Here is a 14,984-nt window from a genome sequence, read left to right as displayed (position 1 = left end):
CGTCATTTTTTTAAATGTCTCACTTATTTCTCCGTGATTTTAAAAGTTTTACAATTGTCTTTTAGTCTAAATCAGAATACGTCATTGCCAACAGTTGCCTAAATACTAACAACAACAAAAACATTTCAACCCAAATACCTGTTTTAGTGCCACGCGATCCTGTTCCCGACGATAATATTGGTGATAATGTTGACGTCGATGACGATGTCCCGTTGCTGGATTTGGGCGGAAACAGCGAAGGAAAGGGAAGTTACGAACTGACACCTCTTGTGCGCAACCTGAGGATCATTCAGGTGCTATTACGAGTTTGATAACCACTTAAGGCCCGTTTACACTACAGCTGCACTGAGCTGCACTGAGCTGCACTGGGCGTGAAATTGTTTTCACTTCAGCTGCAGTGATCTGCGCTGTGCGTAAAAATCGCTCCAAACGTAATGTGTTTCCATAGCTGCACTGGGCTTGAGTTTAGCAAAGCTTGAAAATCGCCCCAAAGCGTATTTTTAAGCTAGCTGCAGCTGCTGCACGGGGCTTGAGTTTAGCAAAGCTTGAAACTCTCGTCACAATAGAATTTAAATGCAAATTACGCTTTGCTCAGCTTAGTGCAGCTGTAGTGTAAGCGGGCCTTTATGGTTAAAGCTCATACTCTTTGGCGAAAAAAACATTTTCATGCCAAAGAAAAAATAGCCTGGCTTTATTTTTAAGTTTGGTTTTACAGAGGGTAGCTTTAAACCAGGGGTTATTAAACTTGTTTTACCGCGGACCCCTAAAATTGTCTTTTGCCTTGCGTGGACCACGGTCTGCAAAAAAATTCCAAAATGACGTCATCAATTGACGTCAGTGTACAAATAGACTTCATAAATCTGCTGATTTTGGTCCGAAAATATGAAAGTGAAATGGATCCTAAATGCAGTAGGATTCGGTGCGAAACCGTTTTAATTTTAATCAAACTGTTTCCTTTAAAAAAAGATTACTTCTTAAATATACACTCATATTTTAAGTAGGCCTTCATGGACCCCCTAAAACTAGTCTGCGGACCCCCAAGGGGTCCATGGACCCCAGTTTAAGAACCCCTGCTTTAAACGCATCGTCAAAAATGGCCCTATATTTGTGCTTAAACCATTTTTACTTGGTGTCGATAACCAAATTCGCACTTCTGTCAACGGCTAAGCAAAAACACCTTTATTGTCAAATTAATAAGCGCTAGTAGAATGGAGTGGTCGCATCAAGCCATATAATATCATCTACCAGTAGATCAGCAGCTATCTTCTACACAGCTTTAGGCCAGAGAAGTGAGATTTTAACCCGTCTTTGAGATTTTTAAAGTATTTGGTTCGAGTGAAAAATGTGTATAAAATATTTCTCTATTAACGGCAATTAGAGGCCACCACAGTTTTGCCTTTTTTTTAACACCGTTACATGTAAAAATACTCTTTCTTTGAAAATGGGTATTTTTTAACTCTTAAATTTTATAAACAACCCAAATAAACACTAACTGTAAATACATTTGTCCGCTACTTAACCACACACGGGAAGCGCTAGTTTTTGTGCAAACGTTAAAGTTATATAGTAAAATCGCAAAAGATTTAACTCCAAGTAAATTAAACACCCACAGCATGTTAAAAGACTTTGTTTCAAAAAATAGGTATTTTCAACTGTAACCCTAAATCGCCGTTTACACCACACAGGGACTTCTCGTCAAGCGGTTCCACTACGCCCGCCGCAACCGCAAAGCGGTCTTCTACCAGATCATGCTGCCGGCCCTGTTCGTCATCATCGCCATGACAGTGGCCCTCTCCCTCCCCACTGCCCGGGACCCCCCGCCCCTGGTACTTTCCCCGAGCCAATACCGCAACGTCACCCAGCCTAAGGGCAACTTCATACCCATAACGGACCAGAGCGTCCTTTTTCCGGTCAGCGGCGCCGGGAGGACCGACGCCGGGCCCAGTGATATCATGGACACCTTCTGGCTCCCCTCGGGCGTCGGCGCCACGTGCGTGCTGCGACACCAAGCGGATTCGACGTTCACCCTGGCCGTGCGGAACCAGACGGCGTACAGCGCGCAGGTGGGCGATTTGAAAATTATCTGCAATACCACAAAAAATCAAGAGTAACTTGTTGACAACAAAAAAATTAAGACATCCTAAAAAAATTAGTTAGAGACTCCTAAAGGCAATTTAATTTACTTTGGAAGCCGACAAATACGGCAATTTACAAAGATTTCCGTAGCAGGAGTTCTTAAACTGGACTAGTTTTAGGGAGTTTATGAATCAATATTGTTTGTTAAACGGTCATTTCACCAACAACTAAAAATACCGATTACCCAGGTGGGCGACTTAAAAATGATCTCCAAATACTTTGACCCGATGTGCCAGTCGTCGTTCACGCGCGGAATCCCCATGTCACAATTCCTGCCGCCCGATCCCAGCCTTTACGTGAACAGCCTCAACAAGACAGTAGCTCTCAACTTGGCGCTCAAAACCGACGTTCCCTGTTCGTGCACGAAAGACGGCAACGCTTACGTGTGCTGGCGAAGCATCGGACTTCCCCCGACCCGAAACAAGGCCGTCACGGGCGACTGGCTGCTTGACGTCACGGGAAAGTACCCGATCTTGCAGTACCTGATGTACACCACCACCGACTTTCGATTGCATCGATATGGAGCTCTGTCGTTTGGCGAGGTTCGCTCGCACATTAATCAGTCCTTTCCGGGCTGGCCTTCGCCGCTGCGCAAACTGGCGGTGCGTGATGCCGCCCAGGTCTTCTACAACCACAAGGTAAGGAACAGAAACAGGCATTTGTTTTAATTTTCTGTTGTAATGCTACAGAGTACTTGTTTGAACAACATTTATGCTCAGCTCGGAAGCTGTTTTGACGTCTGGAAGTATTTTTTTTAATTACATCAAACGTTGATAAAAGATCTTGCCCATACTGTTTTTTAGAGAAATCAGTAAAACCAGATAACATTAGTGCTTGAATCACATGTTGATTGAATGGTGCTTGACTCACAATGTTGGTAAATATAGTATGTCACAGTGCGATGTGCCTGTATTAATAATGCAGCAATACATTGAAAAAGTTAAAATGTGAATGTCTCAAATTAAACCTAATGTGAAGGCATATTCGGAATGTACAGCCGAAAACTGGAAACGTTTTGGGTAGCGAACACAGGCTGCCATCAACGCGACGCACCCGGTTTAGTCAAGGTCGTGAGTTCGAACCTCACCGCAGGCTAGAATATTCTAGTCTTATCTTGCTTGCACTTTAATACTGATAAGGCCTTAAGGCATATTTTACCTCTATATTTTTAAAAGGTTATAGCCTAAAATGTCAAGCTAAATACTATAGGTTGTTATAGTAGATTAACAGGTACAAAAGTAACGGATTTTAGTTATATTCTGTAAATTTTTGTACAAATCTGACGTAGCTTGTCAGAAGTGGTAGAGCGACGGCCCTGGTATATCCGAGGGGGTATTTTCTCATGCATTTTCTCACCATGTACGAGCCAGTAGTTGTGTAAAATATTCCTCAAGTATGGATTTTAGAAAAGTGTAAACGTCCCCATCTTTGTAAATTAGCTCCCTTGTAATTGTAATCCAAATTCAGTTAAATCCCACAATCCCGTAAAATATTATTTATATTCCAACTTGCTGTTGCCAGGGTTACCACTCGATGCCAATCTACCTGAACGTGCTGAACAATGCAGTGCTACGTGCAAACCTGCCCAAGTCGAAAAACGCCGCAGCATACGGCATCACAGTCATCAACCATCCGATGAATAAAACCGCAGGTAAGTTAGATTATATATCTTTTAATTCGGCTTAGGGAGCCTTTTTTCAGCTTTGAATTTAATGCGAACAGTGTTTCGTTTGAGTTCTGTGTTAATAATTACTCGTGGTAAATTAATGCGATGAATATTTAGATTGTTTAATACAAACAGGTGCAAATCATAAACCATTTCCTAAAATTCTTAGAAAATATATGTCGTTGTGTAAAACAGGCATCTTTAGTTTATGTAAAAAAGCAAGCAAGTAATACAATGCCAAATATGCTTTGCATCTGTGTTTTTTAATAAACTACCCAAACAAATATTTAACTGATTCGAAGCAAAAATGTTTTAATTGTTTTTTGCCTACGGGAGTTTTATCATAAACAAAACTATTACAGCTCCATTAGTTTTAGTCATATAAATATCAAGTCAACTCTAAGTGACATTTTTAACTTGCAAAAGTAATGAAGTTCGTGTCCACTATCACGTGTTTTAGTGTGATATTTTGGCCTGTTCAGTAAGCACTTTGGTTAAAGCTTTCATAAAACAAAAACTTATTTGCCTCCATCCAGTGATTTTCACCAGTGTTTTGTGCAGCATTAGTCAAATTAATAAAAACACCGTTCCCCCATTCATGTTCCTCATCTAAAATCCCTTCCTTCTTCTTCAGGAGCGCTCTCCCTGGATTTTCTTTTCTCCGGCACCGACATGATCATCGCTATCTTCATCATCGTGGCAATGTCCTTCATCCCAGCATCTTTCCTCTTGTTCCTGGTGGCCGAAAAGTCCTCCAGAGCCAAACACCTCCAGTTCATCAGCGGAACAGGTCCAGTCACCTACTGGATCTCCAATTACGTCTGGGACATGCTCAACTATCTCTTCCCGGCTGCCGTGTGCATCGTCATCCTACAGATATTCGACTTGCCCGCTTACACAAGGTGGGTAGTTTTTGACAACACTTCTGTTGTGAACTGTTTTCATTGAAAGCACATTAATGCTGATTTTGCGAATGTAGATTACACCTAGCCATGGCCACCAACAATTTAATGCAAAATACTGTATACCAGGTAGTTTGGGTCATTGTTGGAGTTTTTTGGCCACTCGGTCTCAACCCGCAGGAAATTAAAGATTTTTGAAATTTATAACACTTCTTGAACGTCACATTTTTACGATTTGTAGATTGCTAGTACTAAAAATATTAGAATACTTTTACTTTTTTTGTTGGTTAAGATCAGTCATAAAAAAACGTCAGTGGTCTGCAAGCTTAACATATTTTTAACTGTGAATATTAAAACCTTGGGGAAGGACCGCTATTTGAAGGATCATAATAATGATTTTTCAAGGGTTTTTTTAGATTGTTTAACCTAACTAGTAGATTAGACTTCTTATCGCCTCATGAAAATCCATTCTGTAACTACAGCAGAAACTTTAAATGATTGTTATGCGCTGCAGTTAATCAAACGTAAAATTTCTACCAGCAAGGTTTAATAAGAAAATTACAACACAGTAACATTAATATCTAGCACAAGGCAGATTATTCATAAAATGAAGTTGTTCTTTTAGTCCTCTTATTGGCCCTCAATCAGTTATTTTCTGGCCCAAAACGTCTGTGACTATGACGTCATACACCTTGTTTACTTTCAAAGGTTTAAATCACAGAGGCGAGAACGCGAGTGACGTGGTGGCACTTTTTCTGCCGTATTCCAGCTAAAAAACGTCTGTGACTATGACGTCATACATCTTGTTTACTTTCAAATATTTAAATCATATAGGCGAGAACGCGAGCGCCGTGGTGGCACTCTTTTGTTGTGTTCCGGCTAAAAAACGCGCATGACTGAGACGTCATACACCTTGTTTACTTTCAAATATTTAAATCGCAGAGGCGAAAACGCGAGCGCAGTGGTGGCCCTATTCCTACTATACGGTTGGTCGATGACTCCCATGATGTACCCCGCCTCATTCTACTTCGACGTTCCCTCGACTGCGTACGTTTGCATGATCGTGCTCAACCTCTTCGTTGGCATAACAACGGTCGTGTCCACTTTCATGATCTCGCTCTTCCGTAACGACCCCCGCATGGTGGCGCTAGAGGCCAAATTAGAATCTGCCTTTCTCATATTTCCCAACTACAACCTGGGACGAGGCCTTATGATGCTCACATACAACGAGTTTATGAACGAGTACTATAACAAGGTGAGTTAAGTGGGCTGGATGAATGTTTAATAGCAAAGGCTTAAAGCCTGTTTACACTACAGGTGAGCTGAGCTGAGCTTTTGAACACTTTAGATTACTGATTTGCAAACCATTTTTGCCACAAAGTCTCTGAATCTTCCAATGTCCTTAATTGTCTTTGCGTTAATATACATTTTAAAAAGTTCAACCTGTGTTTTTCTAAATGTACTGGAGCAGTCTTTAAATACTTTTTTCTGTGCAGTTTAAGTTATTTGTTCACAAGTGTCGCAGTATAACACATCTTTTTGTCATTGTATTGGCCATGGCATTTCCAAAGTTTGTTTTTAAGTTAAATTTAACACAAGCCTAGTGATTAAACTTCGCGAAAATATGCTTCGGCCCTTAATAAAGATGAAGTAGATTGTAAAATGTTTAACTGTACAACGTTTTCTTAAGGCTCGATTTTCAGTTTGATGATCCGAAAATCCTAACAGTTATCCTTTATGAAAAGAATTTGGTGCACTCAAGTCACTCTTTTTAAATGACTTGATTGGACTTGAGACTTTTAAGACTTTTTTACAAATTATTTCACTTGACTTAAGTATTTTGGACAAATGACTTGAAAATGAAGTGTTTTCTTTAAGAACTGGGTTGTTTATCTTAATTTTTGCACATAAAAAACAATTTTTTTACGTTTTTTTGGTGTTGTTCAATTATTACACATAATCGGACAACTTTACCAATTTAACGTTTGCTTTTTATGCAAGTACTTTATTTGGAATTGACTTGCTGTAGTTATGACTTATCTGGGACTATGGCTAGTTATTTATTCTAAAAGGCACGACTAGGACTAGTTATTTTACAAATGATTTGACTTGGAGTTAGTTTATTTCAAAATGACTTTGCAACACTGATGTTCCATCGCCACCTGTAGTTTACAAGGTTACTTTTCACCCGCAAAATTCCAAACCTATTTTTTTCTCCTAGATTGGCGAAACCGACAAAGTTCGCTCTCCCTTCGAATGGGACCTGGTCACGCGTCAGCTGGTTGCCATGGCGATAGAGGGCGTGGCCGGCATCGTCATCACCATGCTCTTCCAAGTCAACTTCTTCTGGAAGCGGAACAGTCGTCGTGACGTCACACCGGGCCCGAGAGCGCCCCCACGCGGTGGCATGACGTCACTGGAGGACGTGGACGTGGCGAACGAGCGCCACCGCGTGACGGAAAGCGGTCGCGATGATCTGATTGTGGTCGACGGGGTTTCGAAAGTTTACAACAAGAAACACGTATGTTGTTAAAATGTTGTAATAACTTAATCACTTCACTTGACTTAAGTTTTTTTTAAAAAAAAGACTTAACTTGAATTAGGTCTTGACTTGACTTGGACGCACATTTATGCAAATGAGTTGGCTTGAATTAGAGTGCTTTAATCGAATACATTTTCGTAAATTTTAATAAGGTCATTTATTAAAGGTTGGAAAGGCTTACCGAAGTCAGTCAGCTTGATCGGGTTACACTTATACTTGAAATTGGTTGCATGCTCTAATTTCAGGCACCCAACAGTTTAATATAGCGCTGAAACTTTTTTGATCACGGCTAAAAAACATTTATTCAGTGACTTATTAAACTGGCAGAGAACCACTGCTTTCTCAGGATTGTCACAAAGTATTTGGATCTTTAAAACTCTTTGAAAAAACAGATGTTAATCAAAAGTCTAAAGTTCAGCTTAAATAATGTGTTTTTAAAGTGCCGTCCAAACAATCTTTAAATACTGTTTTGTTTTCTTTAAAAATCTACAAATTTTCTTTACAAAGTTTTTTTTTCAAAAAATTATGTTGCCACCCTGCACCTATATTCAAGTTTTTTTTCGCCTAACGCGCTCTGCAATCTAAATAAACGAACATCGTGGTGTCCTTGATACTTGATATGACGTCACGTTTATTTGTAACTATGTAGCGTCACCTCACGATGCAACTTTGTTATTTGTTGAAAAAATATTCCTTCAAAAAAGAAAAATCCTGTTAATAATCCTATCTTACTATTAGATATCAGTTGTTTCGTGGTGTTGGTTATATAAATCAACTGAGTTAACCCGAATTTTGTTTCAACTCAGGGCCGAGTCCTTGCCGTCAATAAACTGTCGTTTGGTGTGGCGAGGGGAGAATGCTTCGGTCTGCTCGGGGTTAACGGAGCCGGGAAGACTACAACCTTCTCCATGATGACAGGTGATTATTCGATTAAACGCTATTGCGTTCGTCGCATTTGACTGTTGGTTGTTTAGCATCAATGTTGAAATCTCATAAAATGGTAATGCGTTTGACGTCAACCTGTCTATTTTTACCAAGTGCGAGTTTTGTTGAATTGTTTTAGAAATGCCATTACAGGGTCCATAAACGTCTTTGAATTTTTAAATGTCTGTGAATTTGCTGTTTGTTCAGCTTAGGTTATGTGTTTAGAAAGAGTTTCAACATAGTTGCAATTAAAACGTTGGGAAGGTAATTTTTCCAGGTTATTATGCATCGTTTGCTTTATCGTTAATCCACCTTTAGTTGTAAACCCACTAAATTTTAACTTTTTTTTCAGGTATTTTTTTAAATTGGGTTACTGTATTTAAGTTTTCACATAAAACAATTTTCTTGCTACATGTTGCGTTTGTGTTATTTTTTCTCATACTCGGTCGAGATTAACGATTTTAATAGTTTACCGTTTACCGTACTGTTTTTTGACAAGGACTTGACGTGGAATTGACTTTCTCTAATCATGACTTGATTGGGACTTGACTTGTTGTTTTAAAAAGTACCTGACTTTGACTAAAGTTTTTTTACCTATGAATTGGCTTGGACTTAGGTCATTTTGAAATCACTTAGTTACAACACTGCCTATAGTAATATTACGCGTATTATGTGTCTCGTTATTTTACGTTCTGTTGTATCACAGGTGACACCGGTGTAACCAGCGGTGAGATTGTAATCGATGGTCACAGGGTTGCATCGGGCAACGCCCAGGAACGCCTCCTTGCCCAACAAACCACAGGATACTGCCCACAGTTCGACGCCCTGTTCAACGAACTCACGCCCATGGAACACCTGCTGCTCTATGCCAGGTAGGTTTTGAGCTTGGGTGATTTTAAAAGTTGCTGTAATTTGTGAAACAGTGGTTTTTCATTGTTGAGTTAGTTTGTCCAGCTAGTGGAAAACCTTGAATGTGTTGAATTTAATATAACGTCAGAGATGTTTTTCTTCGCTAAGAAACATTAATTAGATAAATTGCACTGAGCAAGTTAATACATTATCTTGTAACTTACTTAAATAATCAAACCATTGTCATTTTATTTTTATACCAATAACTGATAACACAGGAACATAATACTAAAATGTAAGTTAGTTTTGCACTTACCTTAGCAAAGAAATAAATTACAGTAATACGTTTTTTCTTTTTTTTCTTTAGTAAGAAATCCTCCTCTTAGAGTATAATCCTCCTCTTAGAGTATAATCCTCCTCTTAGAGTTTACCATAGGTTAGACCAGGGGGTTTTAAACTGGGGTCCATGGACCCCTTGGGGGTCCGTGAACTAGTTCTATGGGGTCCATGAATGTCTAATTGAAACATTAGTGTATATTTAAGCGGTAATCAATTTATTAAAGAAAATAATTTATTTAAAAATAAAAAGGTTTCCAACTAAATGTATTTAGACTCCATTTCACTTTCACATTTTTGGACCAAAATCAGCAAGTTGGTGAAGTCTATTTGTACTGTGACGTCTTTTTTTGGCCTTCAGTGGTCCACGCTAGATGAAAGAAAATTTTAGGGGTCCGCGGTAAAAACAGTTTAAGAACCCCTAGGTTAGACATTCCCTAGCCTATATCCACCAATCTAAATAATAATGCTTCGTTCTTATAACAAAACACATTTAACGCTCAGACTGCGCGGAATTCCTCGCGTGGACGAGCAGCGTGTTGCAAGGTGGGCGATCGAAAAACTAGACTTGACAAGGCACCAGGACAAGCCTGCCGGTGACCTGAGCGGGGGCAACAGACGAAAACTGTCAGTGGCCATCGCGCTTATCGGAGACCCAGCCCTGGTTCTGCTGGACGAACCAACCACAGGTAGATCACGTACTTCGGTTGTTGCTTTGTAACATGATGCAGGGTTTGCTGCAAAAAGCATCGTTGAGTGTCGTTATTCTGACGACAAAATCCAAAATTCAAATTACCATCAATCTTATTTTTTATTGAAAGAATCTTTTTTAACAATAAATATTAAAACCCAATGGAACACATTTTTATGGGATGGTGAAACAAAATTGATCAATAATTAAATTAGATTGGCTGTTGTTTAGAATTTTATTGAAATACACGGCAATCTTTTTTTACGTTCAAGTCATCCTTAGCTTGATGTATACAGGCAGGTTAATATAAAGTACAATCTGCTTCCCCTATAAACACTCGGAATACATTGAGTTAACCTTTTTAATAACGTTTGAACCGAAACGACGCGCCTTATTGTTTAACACTATATACAGTATTTAACTAGTTATGAATGGAATACCGAGACGGCATGGTTGCCACAAAGTCTCTAAATTAATTTGCCTTCTTTATGGAACTTGTTTTTCCTGCTTAAAAAGTGCCCCTAGTAAAACTATTTTTTTTAATTTGTTACTGTGTTGACGATCACATTTATACTGTTTTTCTTTCAAAGTATTAAAACTATTGAGGAATCGAATTTTAGGTCTTTGAAAACGTGTAAATTTTGTTTAAAGGCCTTTAAATGTAATTCATAAAATGTCCGGCAACCGTGCGACAAAAATCCTCATCGTTTTCTCAATAGCCATTGATTGTATCTTTTCCAGTTGTTAATTTACCTTTCAAAGTGCAATTATTGAATTGGATCGCAATTTATTGCTTAATTTGCTAAAAAAAAATTTTACTGAAACAATGCAATTTGTAACGTAAGTTGTTTACAAACAGTGTGTATCAAAATCGAAATATAGGTTTTCCGATAAAATGCTAATTAAACTATTTTTTGCTTAAATAAAACCCCGCCTCCGAGTTGAGCGAAAGCGCCGCGAACTTTGTTTATAGCAATAACTACGTTATACCCCCCAAACTCATCCCCATTTTCACCCACCGCCAGGCATGGACCCCGCCGCGCGTCGCTTCCTCTGGGACCTGATTCTTGACGTCACAAAGTCGGGTCGCGCGGTGGTTCTGACGTCACACAGTATGGAGGAGTGCGAGATTCTGTGCAGTAAGCTGGCCATAATGGTGAATGGAAGGCTGGAGTGCTTCGGACCTGCTCAGCACCTCAAGAATAAGTTCGGCGACGGATACATGATCACTGTAAGTAGTTGGTGAGGTTTTGCTTTTGCACCAAAAGCCATTTCGACAGATTCGGTTAGTCTACAATGGCTTTTGGTGTACTATGATACGGGAGGTGTAATCGTTGTCGGCGGCACACTTTGATATTCTTACTACTGAAAGGCTTACTGAAGCCTTTAAAACAGTGATTCACAGCAAATGTCCCACCTTGCCTTATGGAAGACCTTCATGAATTAAGTCTCAGAAGATCCCAAAAATGTTTTTTGACAAAACAGAGTCTGGGTGCGAGGTTACATAACTGTGTGTAATTTGTGAGGCTCTCTGTAAGATCTTTGGTTTTACACCGGAAACCGTCGCAGAATAACCGAATCTGTCAAGTCTGCGATGACTTCCGGGCCTATGATACGAAATCCGTAATCGTTTGTCATAAAGCAGCTTTAGGGGGGCTATATCACAGTTAGGGGTGTACGATAATTTTGGATTGGAGTCGTCACGCGATGTCAAGTGGTAGTACTCGCTGATACTAGGGCGGTATTATTCGAATAGTTTGCTCCTTTAGATTGTTCCACGACTGTAAACCGTGTTTAGTGTTTTATGGCGAATTTAACTGTGTAAGCATTCTATTACTTACGGCCAAATCTTACTGAGCACCTGGTTTCTTTACATTGTAATGGTCCTTACGTTTTTTTTTCGGCATGTTAAATTTTGTCACCTATGTATTCAAACAAAATGCGTCGGTTAATTGATCACTGTGAGTTATTTGTGAGGTTTTTGCTTTTATTTAGATCGTTTGCCTCTTTTAATTGTCTCATGACTGTTAGCCTTGCGAATTTCAGTGTAAGTATTTTATGGCGAATTTAACTGTGTAAGCGTTCTATTACTTACGGTCAAAGGTCACCGAACACATGCTTCCTTCACGTTGTAATTGTCCAGTACGGCAGTTTGTTACTACCAGAACTTGCATTGTTAGACTTTGACAATGATTTTTAACTTACATGGATACTTATTCTGTTCTAATGACATTGTTTTGTATGTATTTACATTCGTAGCAAATTAAGATATAAATCCACTTGTGCGAGTCATTGTGATGTTAATAAAATAAAAAAGCTCAACTCTAATAAAAACTCAACTCGATTACCTCACACCAATACACGTTCCATAAGCCTAAATTTGTATACAACGGTTTTAGGTATCTATCTATCAAAATCAATATGAGGGCAGGTGGATTTAAAAAGAGCGATTTCGCAACCCGCCCTGGTAGTTGCGCAAAATGCATCATCACCATATTCTGAGTAATTCTTTCACATAACCTTTTTTTTTACCCCGTTCACATAACCCAATCCGATATTTGTTTACTTTCGTTGACAAAGAAACTCAGAATGCATAATAAGAATTTGGATCAGAAAGCCAATTTTGCAAAACTGATAAACTGTTTGCTTTCTTAGGTTATTTTATTGCATTTTTCTTGTTGTACACGTGTTTTTCGCGATAGTAAACAAAAAAGAAACAGAACGAAACCAACGTAACAAAAAATTATTTATTTGGCAAAAAAAATCGAACTTTATAAGCAAATAAGCTTCAAACACAAAACAAAAACCGTGTTTTTCATCCAAGGTTCGAACATTTTAAAATTGTGTAAAAAAAAAAAAATTAAAAGAAACGTGAAAAAAAACTAACAGCGTAAAAAAAACGTGTTTTCAACCCAAGGTTCGAACCACCAAGCCCGAACAGACGATCGAGCGCTTCGTGGGTGCTTTCCCCAACTCAATAGTCAAGGAGCACCACTACCACAAGGTGGCGTTCCAGCTCTGCTCCTCTCCGGGAGGAGTGGGAGAAACTCAAGAGGAAAAAGAGGAGGCGCTCTCACTCTCGGCCGTTTTTCGTTTTCTGGAGGAAAATCGCTCCTCGATGGGAATCGAGGACTACTCTGTGAGTCAGACTACCTTGGATGACGTTTTCGTCAACTTCGCCCGAAGACAGAAGAGCCCAGAAGGGACTTCCCCCTTTTCCCTGAGGGCCAAAATGGCCGAGATGGTGAGACGAGTTTTTCTGCGCGCGCCTTTTGATCCTTGTGCAGCTTTCTGTGAAATATAGTGGCTTGTTTTTAAGAGTAATGTTTGGAGATCTTGCTTAGATGTAGTTACAATATGAAAGCCCATACAGAAGTAGGTAGCATTTTATACGTTTCAAATATCTATTTTTTCATTTACAACAGTTGTGTTTCGATATACTCGTATATATAAATCTAATTTTTTGTGTTTGTTTTTATATTACTATAACGTACCCCAAAGCTATACTGTTTTCCTGTTTTGTATTTCTTTTTTTGTGGTTTGTAAAATTGGGTCTTGAACACGATTCTGTCTTAAAATGACTTGGACTAGGTTTACTCCACATTTTTTCGCGTTATTTTGAGTTTCGTGCCCCAAATTCCTAGTCCATGCTCACAATATTTAAATTCCTCATATTTTTTCCAGGTTTCGCGGTTATTTTCTGTTTGCTGCCGCTCTACTTCCGACCAACAGCCGCAGCATCAGCCGGGTCAAAGTTCAACGACCCGGAGTAACCTCCACCTGCGCGGGTCACCCGAGGGCGCGAGGTTACTCGAGGACAACGAGGGCGAAGACATCGAAGAAGACGACCAACCGCTGTACACCTTCGACCAATCCATGGTGAGTGAACAATTGCTGCTCTGTGACGTAATAGAAGTGTTGTAAGCAAATCATTTTGAAATGGGTGAAGTCCAAGTCAAGTCTTTTTGAGTAATTAACAAATCAAGTCCCTGTAAAGTCATAATTAAAGCAAGTCAAGATTTAACGGGTCGATGAACAATGCCTCAACTAAAAAAATAAGAAAAACGCAATTTACAGCAAGCCAATTTTTTTAGGTGCAAAAATTAGGACAAATAACCAAATTTTATTTAATAAATGGTTAATGAAAACACTTCATTTAACCCAAGTCATTTGTCCTATAGACCTTAGTGAAGTCATTTTTCCCAAAATAGTCAAGTCAAAGTCATATGAAAACAGTGACTTGAAGAAGGGCAAAGTTTTCCCGTTTTCCCCTTTTCCTGTTGCCTTTTTTTTGTTTTGTTTTTATCGCTTTTATCTTCATTTGAGTTTTTACACCGATGCTCCACTGTTGTTTAGAAATGAAAAGGTCGTCACGTTATTTCAACTAAAATTTTCTATAGACAATGTTGTTTTGGCCGATAAATGCTATAAAAATAAATTTAACTTTATATTAATTTAGATGACGGATATCTTAGGCTTTTAATACAGCAGAAATTCAGACAATTCTGATTAAATTTGTAAATGCAAGCCTTATTTAGCAAAATTATTAGTTAAAAAAAGAGTGTTTAAAAAGCATGGGCTTCGTGGGCTTACTATGTTTTTTTAAAGAATTAGACACTAAAATAAGTTGTAAGGCACTGTTTTCCACATTACAATATATAGCATGATATATACGAATTTTTAAAATGAATATACTAAACACCACGTCAACCTGCACAACGTTACCATCTTGAAAGTTGTATAATAAAACATATAATAACCCTAAAGCTTTATTTTAAAACGTTATAGTCAACTTCAAATGTATTCTATTTTGGAATTATTGTAGAGCTTGAAGTTTATTCAAATTTATATTATTATTGTTTCTTTTCAGTCTCTGTCCTTCATCGATTCAACGTGCTGAGTGGTTTTCCAGTGAAGAGAGAATTTAATTTCTACAAT

General features: G+C 38.8%; 1 protein-coding gene across 1 annotated transcript in view; it reads left to right on the top strand.

The window, feature by feature from the left end:
- The window catches only part of LOC146145720 (ATP-binding cassette sub-family A member 2-like), a 43,865-nt gene that overhangs the window by 27,335 nt on the left and 1,546 nt on the right, over window positions 1–14,984 (top strand). The window contains exons 32-45 of the mRNA XM_083390385.1: window positions 148–293; window positions 1,686–2,063; window positions 2,325–2,774; window positions 3,658–3,787; window positions 4,437–4,704; window positions 5,647–5,959; window positions 6,926–7,225; window positions 8,053–8,164; window positions 8,877–9,042; window positions 9,860–10,044; window positions 11,072–11,277; window positions 12,964–13,299; window positions 13,731–13,925; window positions 14,917–14,984. The exon at window positions 14,917–14,984 is cut by the window's right edge and continues 1,546 nt beyond it. Of these exons, the coding sequence (XP_083246511.1) occupies window positions 148–293; window positions 1,686–2,063; window positions 2,325–2,774; window positions 3,658–3,787; window positions 4,437–4,704; window positions 5,647–5,959; window positions 6,926–7,225; window positions 8,053–8,164; window positions 8,877–9,042; window positions 9,860–10,044; window positions 11,072–11,277; window positions 12,964–13,299; window positions 13,731–13,925; window positions 14,917–14,946 (3,215 nt within the window). The 3' untranslated portion in view covers window positions 14,947–14,984. The remainder of the gene's footprint in view (window positions 1–147; window positions 294–1,685; window positions 2,064–2,324; window positions 2,775–3,657; window positions 3,788–4,436; window positions 4,705–5,646; window positions 5,960–6,925; window positions 7,226–8,052; window positions 8,165–8,876; window positions 9,043–9,859; window positions 10,045–11,071; window positions 11,278–12,963; window positions 13,300–13,730; window positions 13,926–14,916) is intronic.

This window comes from Ascidiella aspersa, chromosome 5 (genome assembly GCF_963924565.1).
Source record: "Ascidiella aspersa chromosome 5, kaAscAspe10.2, whole genome shotgun sequence".
In the NCBI taxonomy this organism is placed as follows: Eukaryota; Metazoa; Chordata; class Ascidiacea; order Phlebobranchia; family Ascidiidae; genus Ascidiella; species Ascidiella aspersa.
The sequence above is the reverse complement of the archived record's forward strand: the minus strand, read 5'-3'. Positions and strand labels throughout refer to the sequence as shown.